Below are 12,104 nucleotides of genomic sequence, written 5' to 3'. Positions count from 1 at the left end.
CATCTAACCACTGGGTTAGATAATGATCCTCTTCTCAAATAATATTCTTACATATTGTATAATTCACAGTCTTTTTAGATATAGCTCAGAATGCCAACCTTGGCCGCTTTTTCCCATCGCTAGGTCAGGAAAATTGAGGTCTTGCTTCTCCATTCCTTCAGCTCAGCTGACAGCTCAGACCAGATCTTCTTGTTCTGTATAGTCTGACTATGTACGATTCCATGCTGTAGGTATGTGGAACTCTGCCTGAAGCGGTACTTGAATCAGATAGTAAACACATGAGGGAAAGGGGAATAGAAGTGTAGAGGACGTAAGGAATGCCTGGAGATCATGTGCAGGAGAAATGCAAGTACAGACTAGATGGGCCAAATGGCCTGTTTCGGTGCTATAAATTCAATGTAAATCTATGAATGGTTCAACACAAAACATGTATTTTCTCAACGAGCATTTTTGGGGAAAGGCCGATGTTTTTATTGTAAATCATGGCATAAATGTGAGTGTAGCATTTAACCATTATGTTGGCAAGTATAAATTTGTGCCTCTATTATTAATTTTGTATTTTATGGTTTAGTTTTCACGAGTTCTGAAAAACCGAGCCTGGCCCACTTTCAAGCAAGCGAAATCTAAGATTCCTCCACTGCACAGCAGTGATTTCTGCCCGACCAATTGTCACATAAATGTGATGGAGGTGTCTTACCCAAAAAACGCTGCTTCACTGGGCAGCGTGTTTGGTGTGCAACTGGACAGCCGGAAACAATCCACCAGTGACATTGACAGCAAGAACCAGGACCAAGGTAAGGCTTTGTAACTCAGTCTCTCAGACAGTAACCTGGAGAACTAATGTGCACATTTGAACTGCAACATCCAAATACACATGCAGATGTGCACGCTGTGTGATTACTGCTTACTCAACCGTTATAAAGAAATATTATGACAAATAGGCTTATGAAGTAAAGCTGTTTTGGGGTAAGTGGCTGAGTCGAGGGGAAGGGGCTGGAGGAGAAGGGCTGTGGGGGAGGGTCTGGGGGGAAGTGCCTCTGTTCTAAGGAACTTTCAGTGCAAAATATGCCTATTGACTACATTCTCTAAAATGCCCTCATCTGATTGCATGAGGATGACTCCCTGATCATATCAAAGCTAGCCCAAAGCAATGCTGTTTCCGTGAAAATCACTTGCATCTGGTCTTGTACTGAAATCTGAGGAATAGATTTAAAGATTTACATGGAACGTACAGCACAGGAACAGATTATTCGGCCCAACCAGTCTGTGGTGGTGCTTATACCCCGCATGAGTCTCTGCCCATTCCTTACTCCGTCTCTTACTCTTCTATTCCCTTCTCCCTCAAGAGGCAGAAAAACAACCACCCACTCCCAATAAAAGGTGGACCTGAGAACTCATTCTTTGTTTCTAACTAGTAATTGAATACGAATGCTCTCTTAGTCCTACCTCAAGAAATACATACTGTTCCAGATATAAAAATTATGAAAATAAAAGCGTCCCAGAGCGCTTAACAATGGTGGAGCCTGATGCCGAGCCAGGGGGTGGGGGAAGGTGACCATAGGCACGGTCGAAGAAGAAGGTCTTCAGGCACAGCCTGAAAATGGAGAAAGAGGGGTCAAGACGAGGGGATTGAGGGAAGGAGCTCCATAGCTTTGGGGCGTGATGGCTGAAGGCACAGCTATCAATGGTGGAGCAGAGGATTCGAGGGACAAGGAGGGGGCAGGATCCAGTAGAATGGAGGCAGCGGGTTGTGCTGTGAGGAGAGAAGAGGTTGGAGAGATAGGGGAGTGCCGAGGCATGGAGGGATTTAAACACTAGAGTGAGGATCTTGAAGTCGATCCTCTGTGTGACAGGGAGCCAGTGGTGTTTGGCAAGGACTGGAGTATTCAGGGTGCGGTGTTTAGTGCGGGTGAGAATGCGGGCGGCGTAGTTTTAGATGAGTTGACTTTTGTGAATAGCACAGGAGGGGAGACCGCCGAGGAGGGGATTTGAGGTGACAACGGTGTGGACAAGGGTTTCAGCAGCTTGTAGGGTGAGATATTGTCAGAGACGGGCAATATGGCGGAGGTGGAGGAAATATAGGGCAAGTTTCCTTGCTCCTCACATGTCTCTGTTTACCAAGCTGTAAGTAGAAACCCGGTTGTTAGTCGATTGGCGGATCACTTTTCCAGGGGTCATAAGCCCTTCAAAAAAATAATAATAAATTGGTCAGTCAATCTACGACTGTCGGACACCGCTGCGTGCAATTGGCTGATGAGTTTTGCCCACAAAATATACAGTCAATTCACTTCACAGTATATTCTGTGAAGGGCTTTGAGACGTCTTGAAGACGTGATAAGGCGCTATATCAAATGCAAGGATTATTATTATTATTCCACAGACAAATTGGACCCAGTGGTGTATATCCAGCACTGCATCACCACCATGGCAGCTCCCTCTGGACACAGTTTGGGGCAGCAGGATGGGCATGGCCTTTGCTTCCTCCTGAAAGAAGAGGACGTGGAGACTCGGGATTCATACCAGAAGCTACTCAATAAACTGCAGACAGTTGTAAAGGAACTGGAAACTTACATCTCACAGATTGATGAGTGAGTAAATTGTACTGTTTTAATTAAATTCTAATGATAATAATATGCTTTACATTTGACATAGTGCCTTATATGTTGGGAGGATGGCTCAAAGTGGATTCACTTCACTTGGATTTAATATAAAGTGTAGTGACTGTGTATTTTGTAGGTGAATGAGGCAGCCAAGACATAGTAGATCTGACAGTGGAATCCAATGCTGGAGACGTAATCTTAAAATTAGTGCTAAACCGGTTAGAAGTGAATTCCAGTGAGTTTCAGAGGATGGGGGCAAAGTGTCTGTAAGCTCACCCGCTATCAGTGGGGCAGAGCGGGCAGGGGGCTTGAAGCAGATCAGAGTTGATAGAGCACCGGGAATTAATGGACAAATGGTTCACAGTAGATGATGGAGGTGAATTGGAGCAAGGCCATTGTCTGTGTAGGATATTTACCAAAGGGGGAAGCGTGTAGATGAGGAAAAGGAGAGGGTAGTGGATAGAACAACAACAACAACTTGCATTTACATAGCACCCTCCATGCCGGGTGGCATCCCAGAGCCCTTAGCAATGGAGCCCACTGCCGAGCCAGGGCGAGGCATAGATGACCGTAGGCACGGTTGAAGAGGAATGTGTTCAGGCGCAACCTGAAAATGTGGAAAGAGGGGGCAAGGCAAAGGGATTGAACGAGGGAGTTCCATAGCTTCGGGGTGTAGTGGATGAAGGCATGGCCGCCGATGGTGGAAACGGAGGATTCGAGGGACAAGGAAGAGGCCAAAGCCAGTAGAACAGAGGCAGTGGTAGTGTTGTGAGGGGTGGTTGGAGAAATGGGGGGTGCCAAAGCGTGGAGGGATTTAAACACTAGAGTGAGGATCTTGAAGTCGATCCGCTCTGAGAGTTTTAAGGATAGATCGGGTAGGTTGAGGAGGACAGAAGACGTTGACTGGAGCCAAAGAGTATGGCTTCCGTCTTGTTGACGTAGATCCCTGGTGATCGATGCACAAAACCATAAGGGGACAGGAAAAGAAGTCATCCAGCGCCTTGGGATGTTCTCCCGAATTGAAAGGCGCTATACAAATGTAATTTGGGTTTGTATTGTATCAGAGGAGATGTAGTGATGGCACTTCGACAGCTAGATGTTTGCAAGATGGGAGACAGGTCTGAGGGAGAGGAAGGAGCACAGCTGATTGAAGCGAGTGTATGACTGAGTTAATTTGTCCAGAGTCCTGGCCTACACATTACACCATGTCTGTAAAAGCTTGGGATACCTTATTAAAAACATCCAGCTTGAATTTTCTGTGTTAATTGGAGCAAGCTGGGCAATCTACTATAAACCTTAGTCAGCATCCCAGCCAGGCTGTATCTGTAAAGCCTGGGAACCCTTACCAGCAGGACTCTGCCAGATGTGAAACAACAGCTTAGGTTATGGCCCCGTTTAATGGTTCACAGGTAGAACGGCCAGTCAGAACATATTTCTTGTCAAATATACTGTAATTTACACTCCACCCTTTGTTCAATGTCCAACCTGGCCACTGTGCAGCGCTCTAAGACTCTATCCCACAAGACGTGTGTTACGTAAATGCTTGTTGCTGTTTGTTGTCTTTAGGCTTGTCTGATTTGGCTTTTTGTTTTTAATTTTCATAGGATGATATTAATGTTTATTTTACCTTTATTGGTTTCATTTATTTTTTAGCAATCTTATCCACTACAAGGAGCTGACTTTAGTGGCACTGTCCATGCATGTGCAGTGAACAATAATCATTATTATTGGCATTATTATTAAGCATTATTATTATTAGCATCTTCCGACTTAGAACGTGGCCTTTTTTATTTCTGCAGTTCAGAGTGACAAAGTACATGTGGGAAAAAAAATGTTCAGCAAAGGGAATTAGAGAAAATTGGAAAACCCCACAAATGCTGATTAGAATTGGAAACCGGCAAGTGTAAATATACTGTTTTGCAGAAACGTCCTCTTTTTACAAAGACCATAAAAATGTAAGTCTTCAACAGCAGTTCAACCAATAAACCTGCCAGAATGCAGCCTCAGCATAGTAGAAATTCTGTTCTCGCTGTTTACAACAATGCCATAAATTTTAGTCAGGATTTACTTGATACACAGTAAAGGCCTGTTGTGAAGAAGTATTGAATGGCACAAACCAAGGGAAAAATAACTTATGGCGAATCAGATATCCTTCAAAAAAAATTGCGTTCTGGAAGCCATTAACAATTTGTTCCGAAAAAATGACCTTTGGGATATTTTACATGCCTCTGAGAATCACCCCAGAAGAATTGATGTCATTTTATAATTGTGGATTATTCCCAACCGTATGTAACCTCTTATGCAAACCAAAGAGAGTTAAGCATCGATGGCACTATCAGAGAGTACGGTTACCTTCTAAATTGTAACAAAATGTTTCACTGTAGCTCCTTTTACATCGGGAGGATGTCTCATTAAAGTGCTCCACAAAGTTTAATATCACATCTCTGTTTTGATCCCATATATTGTATTTATTAATGCAAAAAAGAATTTTTACGTTTTGTACACTTCAGTGACTGCAGCAAACACTTTCTCTCTCTTATTGCTGAAAGGCCTTTTATAAAACATGTGTGAGTGAATGGCAAGCTGTTAAGATGCCGTCGAGGCAAGAGCAGGAACCATATTAACTTTCAAGAGGAAACTAAGCAGAATATAACCTGCAGAGGTATTGGAACGGAGTGGGGAGGGTGTGGCAGGTAAATGGCCTGAAATGATTGTTCTTTAAAAGAGCCAGCACACTTGATGGGCCAAATGGGGCCACCTTTTTCCTGGACATTTCTGTGGTTGTATCATCCTATCTGACTACATGAGCTCATGCACTGATGTATAAAACAGGTTCATTTTATTACAAGATGTTTACAGGACACATCCGAGTCCCTTTAAACGAAACACAGTCACTCCACTTTACAATCCTCCTGACACAAAAGAAGCTATACCAATGTGGTTTACCATTTAAAAAATATTATTATTATTAATAAATTGACCTTTGAATTCTTGACCCAATCTCTCAACCTATAGATCAAAGTATCCTTAAGACTTTAGGGTGCGAGCAAGAGAATTTGCAATAAAGCTAACAACAGGCTAAGCTATTCCCAAAAGACACTGGTACATTGAAAGGTGTTAGCGGAAATCCTCCTGGATTTGTTCTATATATTTCATGTTTGAATATGTTCAATTTCATTTCTAAAATCAACTAGAATCTATTTTGACATATGTGTAGGTTTTCTTTAATCTAAAGTTGTTGGCAGTGGAAGGAGATTGAGAGTCTGTCAGAAAAATCACATAATGTACATTGGAGAAGGTTAGATTCTTGATCATTCATAAATTTAGTGAGGTAGAAAAGGCCTTTTATCGTTCTTTGAAGCTTAAACTAAGACCGAATGTATTGCATCAACAGTACGCACACCCTAGGATCTAGCCTGTGTGAGTCTTGCCCTTCCTGCATGAATCATACAAGTTAGTCCTCTGGGTAACCTGTTTCCTGTTCCGCACTACAACTCTTTCAAATAATGGAATTTGTATATATAACTGGGTTACAGTGGAGACTGAGGAAAAAACAGTACATGCTGTCAGCACACACACACACACCTGGATTGTTAATTGCATTTGTTGTCTTAGTGATGGTGTCTCTAACAACAGCTTTGAACAATTCCCTGTGGCTCCAGTGCTACAGCACTCAGTTCCTAATACCAAATCATAGTCGTGACTTTTATTCAGTCTTTCACCTCAGAGGAGGTTTGCCATATTTCAGGTGCACCACCAGATGGTGCTCTGTGCTGCCTCAAAGTCTTCCATTTCATTGAGGGAAGATGAAGTCTGGTTGGAATCTCTGCTCGATAAGAGTCCCGATGTGATATATGACCCTGTGACAATATGGTATTGACAGCAACCAAGAAAAACCCTTCCCACTGGTTGGCGAATTGGTAACAAGTGGGAACGAAGAGTTAAAGGGGGGAAGGTTGGAAAAATTAATTTAACACAGTTATTAAAGCATAATAGTAATAATCCTTGCTAATGATATTCAGCCTTATAATTTTGTCGAGATGTCTCAGAGCACTACACAGAATACACTATAAAGTGCTGTGACTGTGTGTATTTTTGAGCTTGAATGCAGCAGGTTTGTTCACAGCTATGTCCCACAAACAACCATGAAATGAATGACTGACTGGAGGATTGTTGGCCAGGAGAAACTCTTTTCAGATAGTTCCATGGGATCTTTTAACGTTCACCTGAACAGACAAGCAGCACCTTGGTCTAATGTCTCAACCGAAGGATAGCACCTTCAACAATGCAGCACATCCCCAGAATAGTGTCAGCTTAGACTTGTAGGTTCCAAGTCCCTTTGTAGAGCTTAAAACTACAACACAACCTTCTGACTCAAAGGCGAGAGTGCTACGAACTGAGCCAGACTCGCACATGGAATGCTTTGTAGCATATGGCTCTTGAGGTTCCATCTTAAAAACCATCTTAAAACCTTTCTCCTTGACCGACCTTCCAGCCTCCTTTCCCCTTTCCAGCTCCCCCTCCCCTCCCCTGCCCCTGACGAATCCTCCTGATCAGAAAGGCAATGTATAAATGTAAATTGTTGTTGTGACCATAATAAAATTAAAAGTGAATTGGATAAATATTTGAAGAAGATCAATATGGAAGGATATGGGGGAGGGGGAAAAAAAGCCATTGGAATAGACAGCTTCAGTGGAGTTGCTGGCACCAGCCTTGATTTCACAGCAACACCAGGATCTCCTTTAGAACTTTATGGAAAGAGTATGAAATCCTGAAGGGCAGGGCATTCAACTCACAAGTATTCAAGTACAATTTAGGACTGTTTACATTGTATTGATGCAATCACTCACAAAACACAAAGTCACTGCACTTTTAAAGTATATCCTTTGAAGTGTTTTGGGGACATCATCCTGATGTCAAAGGTGCTATACCAATTGTAAGGATTATTATCATCTTGGTCCATAGAGAGAGAGAGAGATACCTGGGTAATAGAGGTTTTAAGAGGTATGATGAAAGGGGCATGTCATTCAGATTAAAAGATCTACCCAAGATCTAATAAACTGGTGCAACAGGCTTGATGTGCCTGAATGGCCTCCTCCTCTTCCGGCTTTCTTATTTTCCTTTGTTCTGTGCTGTAATCTGTACGATTCTATGATGGCTACATTCTGTGTAGAGAAGGCAGCAGTGGAGATGGGCGTTGGTGTGTTCTTTTCCTGTAATTCACTTCGATCAGAAATAAATGGGAAAACGTTTATATTCTTAGCACTGTTCACAATGTTAATAACTATTGTTATGTTTATTATTATTATTGCTATATTGCATGCATGATGTATTCTGTTTATTTATACACAGTGCAAAATGCCCTAGTGAAGCGTAGGTTTCATTTCTTGAGTCCTGCCTTATTCACGTGTGTCCATGTGCAATGATGTAGATGCATTGCTTTCATTACGTTGTTTGTGATTTAAACTACATTTTCTGATTTTCAGCATCTGGATTCTGTGCCAGTGATCCCCGAATGTCAGGGTATTTGGGTTAAGTTGAGTTTTGTGTGAAGAAGTAGAAAGCTAATGGTACTTTGACTAATGGGTAAAATACATTTTCAGAATGTTGCAGGCTACAGGGCAGACCTGTTATAACCCGATAGTCTGAGTCATTATAAAAATAATAAACCTTTGCATCTGGTTTATAAACTACGTGATTTGTGAACTACATTTGTTACTTTGAGAATTCAATGGACTTCATGGGAGTGAGTTCAGATGTGATTTATACCCATTGTCTTTGTTCTGCAGTGAGTAAATATCACTCTGTTCCTGGAAACACCTTCTCCAGGTTCAGACTGGCTCTTCTCCAGGCTCACACTCTCTCTGCTCCCATATATACTGAGCTTGAGTGGACAAACACTGCCAGGCACCTAACCAAGCACGCTCCATAAACGCAGCATGATAGGTTGTTCCCAGCAAGAGTGAACTAATCACTTTGAACTTGATTTAATCTGCAAATGAAATGGCTAGTAGGTGGTAGTAATTGGCTAATAGGAACTAACATTGAAGAAAACATTTTATGTTTTATTAAATAGTTTTTGGACTAGAGTTTCTCTTGAATCCCAGCAACAATCTCCGAGATAAAACTGGTCATTCACTTCATGCCTGTTTATGGGACATTGCTGCATACAAATTAGCTGCCACATTCACCTACAATTTACACAGTCACTACACTAAATCCTGTGAAGCACTTTGGGATGTAAATAGTGTGAAGCACTGCCGTAAATCCTGTGAAGCACTTTATAATAATAATAATAATCCTTGCATTTGATATAGCGCTTTTCACGTCGGGAGGACTTCCCAAAGCGCTTCACAGAACACACTGTAAAGTAAATTGATTGTATATTTATGGGCGAACACGGCAGCCAAGTGCGCACAGCAATGTCCCACAAACAGTCGTAGATTGAAAATGACCAATTTATTATTGTTTTTGGTTTTGGAGGGATTATTTGAGATGTCCTCCCGACGTAAAAGATGCTGTATCAAATGTAAGGATTATAAAATGCAGGTTACAGTCTTGAATAGATGCACAATGATCATAAATGGTTTGGAGGTACGAGTCACAAACACAGTGGCTAAATTTGCAGACGACACAAAGCTAATGAAGGTGGTAGACTGCAAAGATGAACAGATTAGGTGACAGGAGGAGTTGAACGCACTTGGGAATTGGGCAGATCAATGGCAGATGAAATTCAATGTAGAGAAATGTAATGTGCTTCACATGGGACAAAAAAATCAGGAAGAGACTATTATTTAAATGGGAAGAAATAATCTGCACAGATAATGTAAAGGACCTAGGGGTCCTGATTGACAATAAATTGAAGCTATTGCAACAGTGCTCGTGTAGCAGTGAGTAAGACATACCAGATGCTGAGTTGTATTAAAAGGGCAGTTTTGAGCCGAACTAGTGGGGTAATCCTACCACTTTATAAATCAAGGCGCGACTGCACTTGGAAAACTGTGTGCAGTTCTCGTCACTGCAATATAAAAAGGATATTGCAGGGATTGAGAGGCGACAGAGGAGCGCAACCAAAATGATTGAAGGGATGAAGGGACTGGACCATGAGGAGCGATTAGGTAAACTGGGCATGTTCACACTGGAGAAGAGAAGGTTTAGAGGCAATATAATTATGGTCTTTAAGATTCTGAAGGCACTAGATAATGTAGACCATGATAAGCTGTTTTATCTTGTACTGAACAGTAGAACCAGAGGACACGGCCTGTGATTGAAAGGGGATAAATTCAGAACAAATCTGCGAAACACTCCTTCAGTGAGCGAGTAGTAAACTTATGGAACAGGCTCCCTGGGGAGACAGTGGAAGCAGAAATTGTCATTTGTTTCAAAAATAAATTAGATCAATTTCTGCTCGAAAATAATATCTCGGGATGCAGTGTATAATTTGGGATACATGTCAAGCGATTATTAGGATGGTGGAATGCGAACTAGATAGACCTTGGTCTCCTTTCACCAGCAAATTATTATTTTCTTATGTTCATACAAAGGCTAAAATATTCTGGGAAAAAGCTCATTGCCATATCACAGTGTTTCACAGTGTTTGTATTGTGCCCACTCCTGTAGTAATTTTTTTATGTAAGCTTCAGGAAAGATTTAAGAGCTTTGTTTTCCTTAGCGAAGACATCTTTAATATTCTGAATTACTCATTACATCCTTTCCTGTTTTCCAGCCTCCTCTCATCAATAACACACCCGACGATACCAGAGAACAGGACTTCCGAGGCTCTAATAACAGGAGAGAACGAGACCGACAGGGGAGAACGCAATAGTAAGAAAGTCTGCTTCGTGGTAACAGGAGATGACCAGGAAGATTCGGGTCACGACACAATAAGCAACAGGGATTCCTATAGGTATAAAGCTGCAATAGATTACTCCATAGGGACAAGTAGTCTTGAAATTCAGAATGTGATCCTCTGTCTTAGTTTGGAAATGCCCATCGCTGCAGGTTAAATTATTTCATTTTACAAGGCACTACATTTGATTTCTAAGAAGAAGAGCAAAGCATTGCAGTTCTTTTCACAATCTCTTAGCTGTTCATAAACTTTCAGTTGCATCGTGTGCTGTGGGGACAGATTCTGTGTTGTGACCAAGTCCTGTCTGGCTACCTACAATAATGGCTTGCAGTGTTGTACTCCATGCTGTTAGGTTTTTCCATGAAATCCCATTTAATGAGCATGTTTGAGCCTGGGACATACCAAATCGAAGTCTCAGTGTGTGTGAATTATTGGGCTGCTCATTAACGGTGACAAATCGTGTCTATGGGCTCCCCTGGCTCAGTGGAAACTGGATGATGAAAACTACCAAACTATGAGTCAAGCTTGTTAAGCCCAGAATATGCGTCAACTCATCTTGGGAAAGCGTTTTGTTATGTCAGTGTAAGGATTTGTATTTTTATGATGTATTTGTGTGACCTTTAGAAAGAAAGAGAGCGAGAGAGAAGAATACAGGAAGAAACATAGATTGAATTTAGCAATATTTTATAACTGCCTATGTATGTACCACTCAGCATTAAATATCTACATATATTTCTCAGAAACATCAAGGGCAGTGTGAAGGGCAATATGAATTAAAATCAGTCAATGTAGACAAGTGATATCATGACTGCAGTATTTTAAATTGTAGAAAGAGAATGTTCCCACTGGTTGGTGACCCTGGGCACATCTCCCATTTATCGACTCACTACTCAAATAAAAAGATGGTAATGGACAGCAAATAGCCAGAAGTCAATTAAAGTTGATAATAATTCCTTGCAACTGATTTTTGAAAGGAGTGCAGACGACATACCTCCCTCTGAAGAAACCTTTTGATAGCTTCATTGGAATTCAATAGTGAACCAGCTGAGCTACCTGTATATTACAAAGATCAGTGTACATGGATCAGACAGTGAAAGAATAGTTTCCGGGAGGAAGCAACAACCGTATATGTGATAGGAAAATGGTTTGGGATACGTTTCTAAGCAAAACAGTATACTAGGAGCAAGGCTTTTCTTGTGTACAGCAATCCATTGAGGGTAACAAATCAATTGATCAGGGATGTGTCAACCTAGGGCGATGAATCCCCAGGTACTCGTACACACTGAAAAAGGGACTTTTGCTTAATACCCAGAGTGAAAGCAAAATCCATCACTGATTGCCAGACGCAGATTTAATTGTTTCTCCTCTCTTTTCTTCCAGTGACTGTAACAGTAACAGGAACTCCATTGCTTCGTTTACCAGCATGTGTAGCAGCCACTGCGACTCCTATGTACACAGTGATGACATGGACTCAGGTAAGATGCACATGATGTAAAATGACTCTGCAGATTGTTGCTCTGGATGGAACAATGGTAGCAAGTTACAGGTTTATACAGATCCTAACAATATAATTTTATCTCTTATTCAAAGAAACATTTGCGTTGTCCTTGCTGCTTAGATTTGTATATGTTCACTTCTTGTTTTCTGAACATTTT

The 12,104-nt window shown here is 41.5% G+C and overlaps 1 protein-coding gene across 1 annotated transcript in view; it reads left to right on the top strand.

The window, feature by feature from the left end:
* The window catches only part of prex2 (phosphatidylinositol-3,4,5-trisphosphate-dependent Rac exchange factor 2), a 184,636-nt gene that overhangs the window by 113,758 nt on the left and 58,774 nt on the right, over positions 1 to 12,104 (top strand). The window contains exons 24-27 of the mRNA XM_007886904.2: positions 572 to 794; positions 2,381 to 2,588; positions 10,327 to 10,506; positions 11,830 to 11,924. Coding sequence (XP_007885095.1) covers positions 572 to 794; positions 2,381 to 2,588; positions 10,327 to 10,506; positions 11,830 to 11,924 — 706 coding nt within the window. The remainder of the gene's footprint in view (positions 1 to 571; positions 795 to 2,380; positions 2,589 to 10,326; positions 10,507 to 11,829; positions 11,925 to 12,104) is intronic.

The sequence above is a fragment of the Callorhinchus milii genome, unplaced genomic scaffold (genome assembly GCF_018977255.1).
Source record: "Callorhinchus milii isolate IMCB2004 unplaced genomic scaffold, IMCB_Cmil_1.0 Scaffold2, whole genome shotgun sequence".
Classification (NCBI taxonomy): Eukaryota; Metazoa; Chordata; class Chondrichthyes; order Chimaeriformes; family Callorhinchidae; genus Callorhinchus; species Callorhinchus milii.
The sequence above is the reverse complement of the archived record's forward strand: the minus strand, read 5'-3'. Positions and strand labels throughout refer to the sequence as shown.